General features: G+C 38.0%; 1 protein-coding gene across 2 annotated transcripts in view; it reads left to right on the top strand.

Moving 5' to 3' along the window:
* Nucleotides 1-17,634, top strand: part of NELL1 (neural EGFL like 1) — a 296,981-nt gene that overhangs the window by 24,677 nt on the left and 254,670 nt on the right. For both annotated transcript variants that reach the window (XM_042785467.1, XM_042785466.1), the window contains exons 3-4: nucleotides 694-844; nucleotides 15,838-16,008. In XM_042785467.1, the coding sequence (XP_042641401.1) occupies nucleotides 694-844; nucleotides 15,838-16,008 (322 nt within the window). The remainder of the gene's footprint in view (nucleotides 1-693; nucleotides 845-15,837; nucleotides 16,009-17,634) is intronic.

The following is a 17,634-nucleotide window of genomic DNA, read 5'->3' as shown; positions in this document are numbered from 1 at the left end:
TATGAGAAGGCATGCTGCTGCTTGGACATCAGCAGGATTAGTGAGACTGAAATATTTCCGGATCTGCCTGGTCAGACTGTAGTTTAATAAATATTGCATAAGCTGTCACGCTTTGCTTGTTTAAACTGAGAAATCCCTGAAACGGTAGTGGATTGTAAGCGTGTCTTGTATTTATTTCTCGGGCAGAAGCACAGCCGTATAGCATTATTAGCAATAATACATCTCTGCCTTACACAGTGCAAGGACAGGTTTCCTCTGATGTACGATGGAGAGGTGGTAAGAGAGTCAGTGGTAAAAACTGAAATTGGAGCTTGGTGAATTGTGTTAGGAGAGGCAGTGCCTGAGATTTCTCAGAATTTAGGAGCCTATTTATCTGACTGCAGCACACCTTATTTACAGCAACTTAATCTGCTCACAGCAGACACAAATGGCTCAGCATCCTGTTAAAAATTCTGTCAGAAAATCAGTAGCTGACCAGTTGTGAACTTGTCAAAGTGACAAGTGGGCATGCTGACAGAGATGGCATTTGGGTTTTTTTCGTTGAACAAATGCAATGGTGAAGCATGGTAGATGACTCACAGAAATGAAAAATATTGATGGGGAAAATGAAATATGTAATCTGAATCTTTCTGATTTAGCATTTTTTACTGGACTGTTGTTTTTCTCTTCTTATTTTAAAAATAAAAATCTTAGATGTAGAAAGAGAAATCCATGCAGCGCCCCATGTGAGTGAGAAGTTAATTCAGCTCTTCCGGAATAAAAGTGAGTTCACGTTTCTGGCCACTCTGCAACAGAAGGCATCGACTTCAGGAGTTATACTGTCCATCCGAGAGTTAGAACACAGGTAAGAAGAAATTGTTTCTGTTTTGTGGCAGTAGCAACATGAAAGATACTGAGTCCTCAGTTGTCCATTTTGTCAATGTGTTGAAACGGCAGATGTAAAATCTGACATGTAAGTTAAAGCTTTTCTTCATAGTTTGCAATTTGCTACTTTTTGCTAGTTGTTTTTTGCTATAGGAGGAATGCATTATTGATGTATCCTAGTCCGTGAAATAACTTAAATGGAAAGATCCAACATAGTACAGATGCAATGCGCTTCGGAAGTTACAAACCTTGTAATGCAATTTCCCTTACTAGTTTATCATATGCACTTTGGAGTTTGCTTTTTCCTGAAAGTTGAACTCACATGTTTCCTGCTTCGCTGTGTTTTATAACATTTTAAAATAAAGTTTTCTTTTTTTGAGATTCAACAATTAAGCTATTAAGCAATTAAGCTACTTCTGTTTCTGTATGGTGATGTGTGTGTGTTTTTCTTGGCATAAATACAGCATATTCTTGTTTCATGTGTGCATCTTGTTTTTTTTCTTTTTTTGTTGTCAGTGTAGGAGGGGAAAAAGGGGTCTCTCTTTTTAGCTATGAGAGTATCAGATATGAGTTTGTTAAAAAAAAAATAGTGTACCTTGTATTATGGCCCATAATACAATTCCAATGATGTTTTGAAGCTTCATAGTATATGTTGTGTCACATAGTCCTCTCCTTGTAACTCTTTGAATGCTTTTTTCATAATTTCTTAGCGCCTAAAGGACTTCTGTATTTAGTCTGACTTTCTCTTGAAATACAAATAATAGGATGTTCTTTTGGTTGCTCCCATTGCAAGGCTAATACTAGTCATTCTGCAGCATTTCTTTCAGAAAAAAGAAATCCTATTGGTTTTTAATTTTGTTAGTCATATACATGATACACAAATATTAGCCCAAATTCTTACCTTTTGTTGAGAAAGTATATGAAGGAGAAGGCAGTGGCCTTATTAAGACTAAATCGTGCATGATGGCTTTTGCCAGTGCAACAGCAGAGATGTGAGGACAGGGACATCTAAGAGGAGAATTCTGCTACTTCCTTAGTCAATCATCATACTTTTCTGTCACCTTTACTTTCTTATTGGTCTCTTTACTTTATTCTTTCTTTAATTTTCCAGGCTATTGTCTCAATATATAGTACTGTTTTACATTACATAAAGATCCTTCCCTCCAACTCTTCCCGTTTTCCTTCTCTTGCTCTATCATTCCTTTTGTCATTACTTTTTAATTTCTCCAAGCTTTTCCAGGCCATTGCACCTCTTTGAAGTGATGATTAACATGATCAAGTTGCCATGTTAATGCATCTTTTTTTTTTTTTCTTTTTTTAATTTGAGGAGGAGGACGTTCAGGAGAGCCATCAACAGAGGTACACTGTCACATGTAGGGATACATGTGTGCACTTGGAAAAATCCAAGGTCAAACTAGACAAGCAATGATGATTATGGAAAGCACGTGGATTTTTTCATATGGCATCTTCTGAATTTAGCTACTTAACTCCTCTATCTTGGTGGGCAGAGACAGAGGCTCATAGAGAAATGTGCTCTTGAAGAGTAATCTTAATAAAACAAAATGCGCTGCTGATCTCCCTCTTGTCACTGAGGTTATCTCTAGTATTTCAAAATAGTAGACATCTGTTTAAAAATATACCTAGCTGAAGGATTGGGTGCTGGTCTCACTTAAACCTTTGTAGTTCTGTGTAGTAATCAATGTAGTTTCAGTCTGTGTAATTCTATGTAAAAGTCGAAACAGGCATGTCCAGTGCTGCCAATGGTTTCTGTTCCATTCTGAATGTCAGATGGATTGCTGCAATTAGCCTTCTTTTCCAAACTTATTGTGTATCACTTAAACCAGACTCACTGTTTGTTTCTCTAGTTTCATAAGTTAATACTTGGACCTTGACAAGGATTGTGCAGTATCCTTATCCTTGATAAGGATTGTAACAATGGAGAAAATACTTTTCAACATTGATGAGGAGTAGGGAGCAAAGGTTTGTAGAGGACCCTGCTGACATTATGATTGATGTAATAGCACAACTTCTAGATTGATATTTTTTTTATGTTACTCTAACTGCTCCGGTCACTCCAGTCTTCAGCTTTGCATGTTTAACTGAAATGGGTGCAGGCCTTTGACAGTGGGGGAGCCTTTTTAAAATTGTTGCTCCTAGTAAGCTTTCGATTATTATAATGATTTTGTTCTGGTGCCATCCAGATTTTTTTGTCAAGCTTTTTTTCAAACTTCCATATGTGTATGAAAACAGACAATATGAAGAGAATAGTAAGAAACATCATTATGTTTCAGCATGGGAACAAGTATAAGTGTATCTTTATTAACTAACCAGTATATTTTTTCACTATGGGAAAGCCAAGAACTTCTCCCTTATGCACAATATAGGAGATACTGTAGTTAAGGATGTAAAGTTTTTTTAACTTATCAGCATACCAAAAGTGGCAAAGTTAAATGTTTGAGTCTTCAGAACATGCAGGAGGCCAAAAACACCTGAATCAAGGAAGATGTGTTAGCTCTTGGTACAAGAGTTCATATATTTGTGGGAGATTTTTGTTGTACATAAATTTCATAGTTGACAAATAGGTTGTGTTCCAAGCAACAGAAAGGTGTGTATACATACAAACACACATATGTATATATTCCAAGTTAAATATATCAGCATACCTAGTTCAGAAGGCAGATTTGCATGATGTATGTAGTGGATATGATTGCCATAAGGTAGTAATATAGTTTTATCAGGGTTTTATTTTCCATGAATAACATGGAACTCTGAAACTAAAGGTATTAAAATAAGATGAATACAACTTTTCTTGAACTCAGTAATTCAGATATGATGTTTTGTTATAATCAATGGATATGTTGCAACAATTAGAGATTTGCTGTTAATTTGTATCATCATTTGATGGACAGGATTTATACTACAATGATACATGTATCTTTGTTAATATTTTATTTTGTTGAATCAGCTTGATGATGATAAAGACTAGTTTTCATGATCCAAATGTATTAAAATACAGCTTGGAAAATGGAAAGCTTAATGAACACAGATTAAGTCTAATTGAACACTCTCATACTATGTGCAGACTGTGTACATAGTTATCTGGTATACAGTGGTAAACCAGAAGATTATATTTTTTTTTTCTAAATTATAGATAACAATGTAATACAGGATGGACAAATATATCACTTGGGGATGCAGAAGGTGGAAACTATTGTCTTTATTGGAGAATTATGTTATTTTTTTCTAGAATACCTTTGAGAGCTATTTTTGCTCATAACCTTTGACTCTTCAGACTATCGAGACACTTAGAACAGGCCACCAAGATATTTAAAATCCCACCCATAATGAATTCTTATTTCAACAGTGATTTAGTGCGATTTCATCCAAAGTTGTCTGCCTGTTCTTCACCTGCTATAGCCTTGCATGGTCCAAAGCCCAAGAACATAAATTAGCATTGCCTTTGTGGTGTTCACTCGCTAGGTTGGAGGTATTATTGATGGTTCCTTCCCACTGCTGGTCAAGATGAGTATCTGGAGAAATCTGTCAAGGATATTCCGGTAGCTGAACTAACCTTCTTTGAAATACTGGCTTTCACCAGAGGAGCTGAATGTGGTTTCCTGACTTGTCTAGGGCACAATTTAAAAGCAACTGACTGCTGTAATATTTTATTTTCTTGTTGTGAAAATTGTGTCCTCTCTGCTCCCCTCCCACCCCCTCCCTCCCCCAAAATAGTCATAAACTCTTCCTGTACTTTGTCTATAAAAGTAATGACTTAGTGAGTGGCATAGGAAAGTGTTTGTGTGTTTTGAAGGTATTCTAAGTGTTTTGGTGCTTGGAAACAATGGGTAAGGCATCTGGAAAAGACTGGTGAGCATTCTTTCGTTGAGTGATCACCCCACTGACCAGCTTATAACATTTTCATATCACTTAATGCCTAAAATTTCATTAATGACCTTTTAGTTGCTGGGGATTTTTTTGCAGGCAGCCCCCATTGAACCACTACTTCTGGCCAGGGAAGGTAGGCCTAAGGTATCAAGAAGTATTGAGTCCAGAATAACTTACCTGCTAATGTAAAAATCTGAACCTCCTCAGAACAGATGAGTAGCACAGGTACACGTCACCTGGGACTCTGGTACTTACCTGAAAGGAATTAAGAGGAAACACAATCTTGACAGTATGTTACACATAATCAGCAGCTGGCCACCAGGCTGTCATCTGGTCATGACGGGGGAAAGTAATAACTGGATCAGGTTTTCTGATCTTTCATGAGCCAAAATTCCTTTTGACTTTTTGAAAGTAACCTGTTTGGTAGTTACTGGCTCTGTAACAAACTGCCCTCTAAAGAAACATTTTATTTTTGTGGAAAGCAGAGAAATTGGGCATTGTAATGCAGAATATGCAAAACTGAACTAATAAGCAGAGGAGCCATTATCCATGAATTATTCATAAGAAAGGATAATACCCTTATTGACCTTCTCCTCAAGGTCTCTTATGTGCATTTTTCAAGGTCCCTGAGTCTTGTTTTGTTCCTGCCTCCCGTGCCCCTCCTTGCCTTCCCAAGGAAATCTTTGCTTTTGTTGCTCTTACTGGTTACTAAAGCGGCAGGATGAACAACTGTTTTGTGATATGCCAGGTTGCTTATTCATCCCTACTATTTTGTGTGCGTGTTTGTGTGTGTGATGTCTGTCTTCTTTGTTTGCTTCATGTTTATTAGTACTAACTTTCTATCCATGTGGTGTCATTCTTTCTGAAGAATGTTTTGAAATGGGAGATGTCACCATGATAGAACTAGGAAGCGAGTCATAAGATTAATGTCTCTAAGATTCTCTTACAGGGAGCACTAAAAACTATTCCTAGGTTTCTGAGATATTTTTTCCTTTTTTTTTTTTTTTTTTTTCTTTTATGCTTATAACCTATGTGTAGGACTTGAACTTCAGAGAATTTATGCCATGCCAAATATTTGGAAACTTGTAAGCTAATTGTACTGCTATGGTGAAATGGTTTTCTCAAGTGGATAATTTGGCCCTTCACAACGTAACGGAAAGCTGTGTTGATATAAATATTCAGGGAGATTTTGGTAAATGTGTCAGGTTCCTAGTGAAAGATCTTTATTTTTAGCAAGTCAGTTTTGGTTGAGGAGGGGAAACAGGCATGGGACTCTAGTACACTGTTGAATACTTTCCACCAGTGACATCATGGACAGCTTCTGAGACTGTTGAGGAGTAGATAGAAAGCTGTATGTTCACAAATAACAGTTGGAAGGCTACTAGGCCATAATATCATAGAATGGTTTTAAATTGAAAGATGGTAAATTTAGATTAGATGTAAGGAAGAAGTTATTTACTGTGCGGGTGGTGAGGCGCTGGCCCAGGGTGCCCAGAGCAGCTGTGGCTGCCCCCTCCCTGGAAGGGTTCAAGGCCGGGTTGGACGGGGCTGGGAGCACCCTGGGCTGGGGGAAGGGGGCCCTGCCCATGGCAGGGGGATTGGAACTGGATGATCTTTAGGGTCCCTTCCAGCCCAAAATATTCTATGATTCTATATTGGATTCCAATATGTCCAGTATTCAAAAAGGGAAGGAAAAACTGCAAATATATTCATTAACCTTTTTCTTTTACACTAAAGGTCCCATCTTCATTATTATTTAGATGTAAAATTGCTAAACTGGAAAGCTGTACAGAGAATATAAAGATCTAGCCTTATGTCTGTCCATCTGAATGAAGCGATGTGAAGTATGTGAGGCATCTACACACTTTTTTTTTTCATAGTGGAACAAGCAAGTGAGCTTTGATACTTCCAGAATTTTTTTTCTTTTTTTTTTTTTTTTTTTTTCCTTTTCAAAAGTTCTTTAAAGATGCAAATAGAATTGGGCTCACCTGTTTCTGTGCTTGGGGTTAAAGTATGCAAAAGAGAAAAGTGAGGAAGAACTGTTATATTCTATACATCTTCCACTGATTTAAGTGTTGTGAAAGAGGAGCTTGAGGAGCTACCTTCCATCTTGCGGCTCCCTGCTGAGAGCAGGTGTTTTATGTACAGTAGACTGACAATTGTTGTTTCTCTGAAGCATTAACATGTTGCTGATAACCAGCTGTTGAAGCACATTTATTGGACCTTGTTGGCAATTGGAGCAGAATGGCTGACATTTTGAAACTCTTTAAAACTGAATTTGGATAGTGCAGAAATGTTGTGGTCAGCCACAGCAGGATGTGTGGGTCCCTTAGGAGTCTTCTCCAACATGCTGAGTTATTCTGTTTGCTTCGTTTATGACCCTCTGATTGAGGCAAAGTACCAAAATGTCTTAAACTTATACTGAAAACAACTTTCTGAAATCTGTGTCTGCTGAATTTGGACTCCTCATTAAGAGTGCAACTTTCCTAGTTAATAAGATGGTTAGACGTTTGCAACATATTATTCATAAATCGTCATTTGTTTGGTAGGCCTTTAGGATGGATGATGTGTCTGGTTTTTGGGTTTTGTTTGCAGTTTAGTAAGGATGCCTGTGTGCCTTGCGTGCCCTAGGTACTGCCTCCTGAAAGGGAGGAACGTAGCAGTGCCTGCCTCAATGACTGCTGGCTGTGGAAAGCTGTCAGCCCTTGGGTAACAGTGAGGAGGGAAACAGGGGAAGGAGGAGCTCTGAGGGTGTCCAGAGAAGAACTGGGAGCAGATGTGTGGCTGAGCCTTGAGAGAGTGGAATAGAAAAGATATGTCACTGGGAATCCAGCACGAATGTGTGGAATTTGTCATAACCTAAGAAATCGTGGAAAAGCTGCTAAATTTGAGATCATGATCAGAGAGAAGAACCTTTCTTGTAAGGACACAGAAATTAGAGTAATTTGTTTTCAAATATTGTAGTTTGACTCGAGTGGCAGAGCTCATTAGTTTAAAAGGCTATGTTATCCTCTTTTGTTTTATTAAAACCTGGTATTTAGAGATTGTGGATTTGTGGATCCCCTGAGCTGAGTTCTTGCTGCAGTGATGAGCATGAGGGAGGGAGGGTCTGGACAGGGGCTATGCTCTGTTTTGGTTACAGATCTGCCAGGGACTCTCTGGTCACACTGGCGACTCCAGGATTCTGCTTACCCACAATGATCCCTGAGCTAATATCAGCTCAGAGTCTCAGGTTAGCCTTAAAAATTGACAGCCCCCATTCCGAAAGTCCTCAGATACAAATGCTTTGTGGGCTACAAATGTTCTACCGGTGCACTGGGGAAACTAACCTTTGGTCAAGGGTTGTGGGTGATGCACCCTTCAAGGACTATTTCAGAGTGTAACTGTGGATTGCGTTCCTTGCTAGTTACAGTGATACCGTGAATACCAAATGACTTGGTTTTGGAGTGGTAATATGTAAAGAAATGATTCTTTTCTTTTGTCAGATTAGTTCATTTGGTTGACGTGCTTTATTACAACCAAGTGGCTAAATCTGATACCGCTTCTATAGCCCCTTCCCCTGTCACCAAAAAAACCCCCACCACTCACTCAACCCAGGACAGGATGAGGTAGGAATAAGCAGGCAGAAGAGTGAGGTCGTCTCTTCCAGGTGTGGTTACACTAGACTGCATCCCTTACTACGAGATCAACCTCTGCTTTTTGTGAGGGAATAAAATAAAATTTCTCCCATTACTTGGCAACTTCTTGCAGATAGCTAAATTTAGTAGGCATGTCATAGTTCTCGTAGGTGTTTGTGTCTATATGTGTATGAGGACAGTGGTGATTTGTTTTGTTTTGATTTTTTTTTCCTTTTTGTTTTAGCTGTAGCAGCTAAAGAGTCATGATTTCACCTTACTTGAAATGATAGTCTTTTCTGTCCTACTGATTGTGCTAGCTCTGAAGCCTGCTAAGATGTTGTACTATTTTTAGATGCACTGTGGTACTACCTACTGGGTTTACTATGAATAGGAGAGAGACCAGGTCTTTTTCAGATAGTAGGCAGGTAACAGCTGCTGTGAAGATAGATTTTTAGACATATGAAAAGGAAACAAAAATACGTAAGGTCAATCCTTTACAACACATGCCATGAAAATGAGTAGCTGCTTTGTACCAGCTCTGACTCCAGCTGTGTTTTAGCTGGCAGGCAGATGTTAGGGTTACTTCTTTTCTTTATATGGTCAAAGAATAAAGTAAATTTGTATTTGGATGACCTTTGCCTAGTTGCAGGTACGCAAATGCATATTTTGAGCATCATAAATGCTTTGCAGCTTGTATGCCTAGCTGCCATGTAGAAGATTTGTAGAACAAAAGAAAAAATGATTATTATAGAAAATGTCAGTGCAGGTGTTTTTATTTTAATTGACTGGCTTTAGTTCCTCTTGTTTGAAATGAAAAGATACAAATATTTGAAAGAATCCTGTCTAGGTAGCCAACAGGAACTCAACCCAGGACACACAGTGAAGTTGAACTTTCAGGATTTTACTTGAGAGGTTTGAAAGAATTTAGTACTAAGTTTCGGTTTACTTTGGATTTGCTTGTATGGGAGGAATACTTTTGGAATACATGAGGCGATGCTGAACTCTTTGTGCAACATATGGGATTCAGCTTTTGCGTTTTCTTTTGCAGAAAGTTAATCTGATTTTTCAGCAAGATACCTTCATTGTCACAGATGATTGTTCCTTCTATTCATGACACCTTCTGTGCTACCTGATGTCAGTCTGATTTTGCTCATGAGCTCTGATGGTATCAGTACATCTCTGCTGCAGTGGTAGATCTTTAATGCCACAGAAGTGACGATTTGCCATGTATGGTTTTTCTGTGAAGCCTTTCAATCTGTCTGTATTTAAACTAGCTGTAAAAAGTAGCTTTGTATGGTTTGTAAGTATGCGTATGTAGCAGAGGACTAGATCTGTACACTTGAGCTTGTAAGAGCATTTCTTCAAAATCCAGTGTTTTGACAATGCGTGATGCTTCAGAGCTTGGGATCTTATCCTGTCACTTTGGAGTAACTAGGGTACAAGAACGATTCCTGTGGAAATGACTGAAATATTTGCCTTGATAGCTGTAACTTGTTCTAGTTTTGCATCCATACAGAACCGTGGAGACAGTTGCAAAGTGAGTGTTTACTTTTACTTGAAGAGATGCATCTCTGTTTCCAGAGGCGCTGCTTTTGCTCTGAGAGCAAAATTTTTTTTTTATTGCTCTTTTTTTCTTCACCAACAGTGGCAATGGTCTTGGGCATGTTCCTGCCAGCTGATCTGCAGCATCCTGTACCCAGTGCCTGCTCTTGGACTACCTTGCTTTTCACCAGGGGGCATTAGAACAAGATCTCAGTTACTTTTATGTTGCTGTCCAGGCTGAGCCTCGTGGCAACACAACAGAAATAACAATGTGCTGTGTGTACCGCTGTGCACACAGGCTCAATCAGTGGTAAGGAACAGTGAAAGGCCAGAAGTCTAATGATCTGTGCTTCATTGCAGTAGATTGAAAATCATGAAATCTGTTTGATAATGGATGCGGATTCATTGGCTGTTTGTCTCTGAATACATCAAGAAGTGTTTCTGCAAAGATGCTAAAGCATAGTCTAAAGCCATTTTTATCATTAAATGTTCTGATTTTCTGCTTGGCACGATGTTGTTGTGAAATGAAAAGGTTATATGCACAAGCATGTCCAAATGGGCAAATTTGTGCAGAAACTTCCTGAACTTCTAGCTGATGGCATCAAATGGGCTGATCTTTGAACTTTCCTTGAATTTGCTTTGCTATAAAAAAAAAAAGAGACCACCAAGAAATTTCATTGAAGAGACTGACAGAACTTTCCAGAAGCTTCTGTTGAATAACAGCTTGATCCTTGTTATGGCAGTGATTTTTTTTTTTTTTTTTTTTTTTTTTTTTCCCCCAGCAGTTGAGACCTGACATCGTAGTGTTACTGCAACATGTGCAAGGTGAATGGTGCTTCCATCCTTGAACTCCTGTGGTTGTGTGACCTTCTCCCACACAATGTTAAGAGGACGCACAAGTGTTTTGACTGGATGGCAACCCCAAGTTTGTACATATTCGCAGGGATGCCATCTGTGCCTGCTGTCTTGCCCTGGGACATCTGTTCAGTAGCTCTAAGAGCATCTGCTATAAGTGCTGGTGCTGCTCCTTGAAAGAGGCTGTGGGGCTTCATTTGGCGCTTGATCAGTGATGATGGAAGTTGTAAAACCAGAAAGATAACTCTGTTTTATTTATGTTTGAATGTGATAAAGGGGAGGATTTAAACAATTGAATGCAAAAAGTACTTTTGTTTTAGTTCTTAGAGCTCTTACGAAGCATTTAATCAGTACTGTGCTTACCAGATGGTACCCTTTCTTCACTGTGTGATATTTTAGTGTCTTGTGATGTTAGCATTGTAAAGCTCAGAACAAAAAGTGCTGTATACACTAAGGATATTCAGAAGGACATATATTACAGAGCTGCTCTTGGGGTCATGTCTTATTTGGAGTCTGCCAGCCTTCTTCTTTGGCCACTTCCAAAACAGCAGTAAATCTTTGAATAGAACACCTTTGAATGGAACATGGTGGTGTTTGTCACAGATGAAGATCAGTGCTGTGGTAGACTGAATGGATGAATATGCTTCTTTAATGCAGATGGTGGATGAAGGCAACTCACCTTATAGAAATACTTCGCTTTTTCTGCTTCAGGTGTCTTACATGCTCTTATTTAAACTTGATAATGACTATTCCATTTTTTTTTGACTAAGACATCCACAGCAGCTGTTTACAACTTAGAGTATACTTTTACACAGCTTTTTCTCCTGATCTGGAAGTGAAATGAACTGTCAAATGCACAGTTAAATATTCACTATGTGAATAATAGAGAGGAGAAAAAAAAAAAAAAAAAAAGGCAAGCAAGCATTAAACATTACCGAGTCAGGCTTTAGCCTCTCATAACAATATCTGTGCATGAGGTACATAGGGGTTGCAAAAGCTGTCAGAATTGTAAAGCATCTGGAATTGATTGTGGAGTAATATTGTTGTTCTGTAAAGCACATCGCATGATCTTAAAACATCCTGATTTTTTTAATGACCATAAAAATAATCTGAATTTAGCAATATGTTTTTCCTTTTTTTCCCCCTTCTTAAACATTAGGATTTGAATGAGAAATTGCAGACAGACCTATAAAAACATTTGCATTTTATAATTGTATAAAAGAACTTAGAAGAGGCTTACATGCTTAGCAAATACAGAAATTCTAGTAGCGGGAAAATTTCAGCCAAGGTCAAATTGTATTGCTGTTTCATAAGCAGAGGCTCCTTAATACATGTGTTCTGAGAATTTCATCTGTCAAAATGTACGTAACTTTTGACCACATCTGTTTAAAAAAAAAAAAAATTCATCGAGAAATAACAAATAGAGCAAGAAACCATCACTTGGTGATAACAAGATGACAAGCAGGTTACTGTCTTGCATCTCTCTTACTTGGAAAAGGTCTTGAGGAGGGCGGTGGGGGCTGTCTACAGTGGCAAGTTGACAAACAGGCTTCATGCAGATGTGATGCAGAAACAGCACTAGTTGTAATATTCAGGGATCTCCCTTGGGCTCTTGATATGGATCTCATGGCAACATTGAAAGTTCACACTTGCCTACTGGTGACACATTTATTCATGCAGTCCCAGATGCTGCAATACATTCAGGAACCCTGACTTGTTCTGTTCCTCTGTTTTCTTCTTCCTTTCAAAATAGTGGTAAGTCCCTACAGAAAGATACACCTGTTAGAGATGAGTTCATTTTCTTGCCTCATGTATGGTAGCTTCTGTTAATTTCCTGTCATTTTTTTACCTTTTGGTTTTCAGTAGATAAAACCTTGTGCAATGGCATTTCAAGTCAAAGATGAGATAGATATTAAAAAAAAAAAAAAAGTCATCCACATATATTCTCCGGTTTTACTAATTGTTTTCTCACAGGCTGATGATTTCTTGCCCAAGTTTGTTTTTCCACTTGTTTGTCTTCCATTTCACAATTTGCAGATTAGAACTTGAACACAGAGCAGGTGCATTTATTTCCGGGAGTGAATGGCCTTTACGACATTGATTTGAAGAGGCTTTCCTCCAGAGTCTGGTGGGAGGAGAAAAGAAAAAATGTTGTTTGCTGTTGAGAAAGCTATTTGTGCATGAATTATATTCTGGTAGAGAAAAGACAACTACATCTTCTGAACTGTGAATGTGGTCAAGTGTGTGTGTAGTCAAGAGGTCAGTGTGAGTTTGTGCAACTTCAAAAGAAAGAAAATCAATGCAAGAGCATTGGTTTACATTGCCTTGCTTTTTTAAAAATACTTGAGATAGATGTATGTTAGGCTAATCCATCCAGTTTCTGCTGTTGGGATTTTGTTTACTGTTGTTGACTGATGGTTGTCTCAGCATTACTGCTGCTGATTTGCACTTGTTGAAGGGTGGTGAAAAATAGGTGCAGAATTTGTCTGCTGTTATCCTCCTCTCCTGTCACTGAGGAGGTAAACATGGTGTTTCTTACAGTACTGTGGCACTTAGTGCATTAGGTGTACATATATAAAAATGTTAGCACCGGCTATTACAGTGAATTTTAACTAGTCACTTCTGTATGATGTAAATTAGTCAGGAGATTGATAACAAACTCGGTGCTGAAGCAACAAGCTGTTTATAGTCCTGAAGTAACTATTAACACTAAAGCTTGTCAGATAAGAAACCATTGTACTTTGCAATTCTCTATGCTGCTCAAATAATAGAGCATAGATGTGATTAAGTAGAGTATCTGACTGACCTTTCCAGGGCTGGACTGTTGCCTTTTTGTTAACAAACAAAATGTTGTGTGGTAAGCGATTAGGTCTGTGGCTGTGGGAGATTATGAAAAATGATTGCAGGAAGCAATGTGCTTCCTGCAACAGGAGCTTGTCCTGCTCTCAGGCTTTTAAGCTTATGTGATCAACCATGTAAATATATATATATATTTATAGAAATACTTTGTGTGTGAGAGAGATACTAGAATGTTATGTAGCTCTTGCTTATTATTTTTCAAGTTTTCTGCCTCACTGCTATTTATCTAAAGAGGGAAAGAAAGTCTCTTCAGTGACTTCCTTCGGTGCTCTGATGTGAGATGGCAATTATGAAATGTTTAACTTTGTAGGACATCACTGACAGCAGTCGTCCTACTGCTTTCCTGGCTCTGGAACACCAGCAGCAGTATCTTCTGTATCTTGACTGTGCTGTTACAGAGTATCAAACTAAAATAATAAAAATTTCTCTCCAGATTTCTTACAAATCTAATTTAGGTATTTTGATGGAGGGGGGTGGTGGTAGTAGTTAATTAACATTCTGCTCTACCATTCAGAAAGCTCCTGTTTCCCTGCCTTCTTTTTGCCTTTATGTGCATGAAAGAGGCCAGTTCCAGTTGGTTCACAACACCAACCTTTCTCATTTTTTCCACTCTGTACTGCATGTATTTCAGTTGTTCCTACGCCTGCTGTGCTTTCATTTAGTTTTGGTTTTGCCTGTATCTGCTTGTGTTTTTTACTTTGGCTGGCACTTGAGTCTTTGATTTGGGTGACCTCCTAATGCTCATATGTTGTGTGAACAATGAAACAGCAAGGCACTGGCAGGATGGAGGATGGCTTGAATTTCTGTTTTGGTCGAGATTTATTTCCTTGGTGCTCCTGTTTGCAGTCTGTTGTGATCTTCTGCACATGTTCTCAGCTAGTGTTTCATCTCATGAGTAAATTCTTCCCAAGGAACTCTTTTTCAGTTATGTTCTGAAAAGTCTCCACCTCACTGGGAACAGCTATTCTTGATAGCCCATAGGTTGGGCATTACGCCTCATGTAACGCTTGTGCATACTGGCTGTTAAGGTCTGTGTACAAGCAAACTGTGTAAAAGACTTGTGCAAAAATGAAAATCAGCACCTGGATATTTATTATTTTGTGTTGCATTTATTTTTTTTTTTTAAAGTGGATTTCATGACTGTTTTTGTTGTTGTTAATATTTTTTTTTTTTACCCCAAACTAGCACCCATTTTTCAACTGCCATGTTAAATTGGCATTGCCCAGTAGAGAGAAACATGACACTCCAGAGATAGATATGAGTAGAGACTAACCTAATATCTGCACTTAGTTGGAGAGTTATTTCTACTGTAAAGGGAGGTCAGCATGTCCCTGTTTCTGTACTCAGGGCTCCATTTTAGCAGGAAAAAGAGAGATTTGATTTGATACACTGTAAATACTCTGTATGGTCTGAGGGCCAAGAGAAGGCTTCACTATTAACATTGTCAATGTGCTTCCACTTGGAAGGGCTAAATCCATCCTAGAAAAAGAATTGGCTCCTGCTGCTGTCATGAAGCTGGTTAATAGCCATACTTCGTTAGCTCTCCTGTGACTGTGATGACTGTCCGAAGGGTGTGATTGTTTGACTGTTCATGCCAGATGTTGAGACACCTAATCCAGGCAGGGGGTTTTGTTCCCTTGCAAAGCTGAACAATTTCAGCTTTAACAATAAAAGTCAGAAAATGAGTTAAGCACAGTTACATGTAGGACAGTCCTAAAAGTAAACAGTTTTTAAAAAGTGGATTTGCAAATAGTAAATAAAAACTTAATGATTACCTGGTGGATTCTTACCTTAATGGCTTTTTGTTTGTTTGTTGGTAATGATACGTACAGTTCTTATTTTGGCATTTCCTACCATTTCCTGTGTTCATATAAAATGTTTTGGTGAAGAGAATAAGGATCATTTTCTTGTATTTGAACCTGTTCTGTGGGTAAAAAGAGGACTTCAGTTCCAGGACTATCAAATGATGTTTTGAATGTGAGCTGTTTCTGTGTAACTGGTATTGCTATTTTTTGTAAGGTGCTGTATGTATTGTCTTGTCTCTCTACCTTTTTAAAAAATGAACTAGTAGCTAATCCATGCTGAGTAACCTCTTTAGATTGCAACCTTCCACGTGGTGTTTGCTTGAAGAAGTCTATGAATTAAGAAAGAAGTGACAGAAGCAACGAATAAACAAAAAAAATGGAACTGATTGTTCTTTGTGTTTTAAATACAGCTATTTTGAACTGGAGAGCAGTGGCCTACGGGATGAGATTAGATATCACTACAGGTTTAATGGGAAGTCAAGAACAGAGGTGTTCCCATACCGTCTGGCAGATGGACAGTGGCATAAGCTTGCCGTGTCACTTAGTGCATCCCACCTTCTACTCCACGTGGACTGCAACAGGTAAGAAAATATGTTCAGTAGTTTATATTTCATTAAAAAATGCACTCTATTTACACACAGGAATAAAACTGGAGGAGGAGAATTTTTTTTTTTTTCAAACGTCTAATTTAAGAAGCATGGTAAGCTGCCGTGGGATAAGAAAAGGAAAACAAAGCATTAAAATGAAACGATTCATTGTGATTATGAAGAAATGTGGAAAAGGTTGATTGCTGACTGGGGAGTATTAAATGCATCTCTGTAGTTTAGGCACTAGCTGATGTTATGTTTGACTGTGATTGCATTTAAGTATGATAGATTGGTGTGCAGTCTGTTCTGTTGTGAACTGCTTCACTCAGCATACCTGAAAACTTGAAGAATAGATAGATGTGTCAGAAGCATTTTAATTTTATTTTACATAATCAAGCAATGTACTTACTCATTTTCTACCTGCTGCCCTTCCTGGAAAGTCCTGAGAAACCTGGAAGCTTCCTTTTGCGTGTCTAGAACAGGTGCTTTTTATTTTCTGAAGGGTATTCATCCTGTCATTGCATGTTTTTTCCTTTAAAAGTTGTGAAGACTGAAAGATGGCAGATTGTCAGGATTTCAAGGAATAAAAAGTGGCAAACCCACAATCTCTCTTCATTTGGGACTTGTTCTCACAATGTATTGAAGACTTTGGCTTTTGCTAACTTAGTGTTTGATGAGGAAACTCAGAAAACTTAAAATTGGGACCTTCAAAATAGTAATTCTGAATGAGGAAAATGAACCATTACTTTTGTGTCTTCTTGCACCGAAATAAATATAAAAATATCCTTTGCCTTCAGTGAGAGGATCAGCAAATGAATTTTGGAATTGGGGTATTTAAATGGATAGGGTGATGGTAGCAGATATTTTTTTCTGAAGTCTTCATGTTGTTCAGGTGACCAGAAGAAAGTTATATGAATATTATAGGAATATATGGTTATTGGAACATTTGAAAAAATTTAAATTTTGACCAAAGTAATATACTGTTTTGAGAAGGTTACAACCATTTTCTTCAACTGCATTAACTACTGATAGTAAAAATCTTGAAGGAAGGTTGCTTATTTGAGTTATTTTATTTGGACCCTACAAGCAATTAAATGCTTAGAGCAATTTTAATTTCACTGAGGCATGAAATCTACCATTTGTAAAGATTGTCTTCATTTCAGTCATCTGATTTATTTATTTTACAATTATTTGTTTATGTGTTGTATTTTTTCATTGCTTTCAACACTATACTTTGTTTGTTTATTCAAGTATTGGGTTTTGGGACAGGTTCTTTATTATCTGCTATGATTTATTTATTTATTTTTTTAACGAACAGCAGATGTGTTTTAGGAAGACCCTTTTTAGAAGATTGTTTTGCTGGCTGTCTTCTTGCACAAATTGTGAAAAGAGGGCAACACAAAAAGCCTGTGTGCTGCAGAAGTCTGTCCAGGGACAAGAGCTGCACAGTCATGCTTGTGACCCAATTTTCTTTACAGCAACAGGCAGCAATAGATAAATACAATTATGGAATGAGCTGTGCTGTCATATGAAGTGATAAATGCATATAGCATCTCTGTCAGGTAGCCATAAACAGGGCTGATCCGTCTAAGACTGTCCCTTAAGGTGGTACATCTCAAG

Source organism: Tyto alba, unplaced genomic scaffold, assembly GCF_018691265.1.
Source record: "Tyto alba isolate M040663 unplaced genomic scaffold, T.alba_DEE_v4.0 Super-Scaffold_8, whole genome shotgun sequence".
Classification (NCBI taxonomy): Eukaryota; Metazoa; Chordata; class Aves; order Strigiformes; family Tytonidae; genus Tyto; species Tyto alba.
The sequence above is the reverse complement of the archived record's forward strand: the minus strand, read 5'-3'. Positions and strand labels throughout refer to the sequence as shown.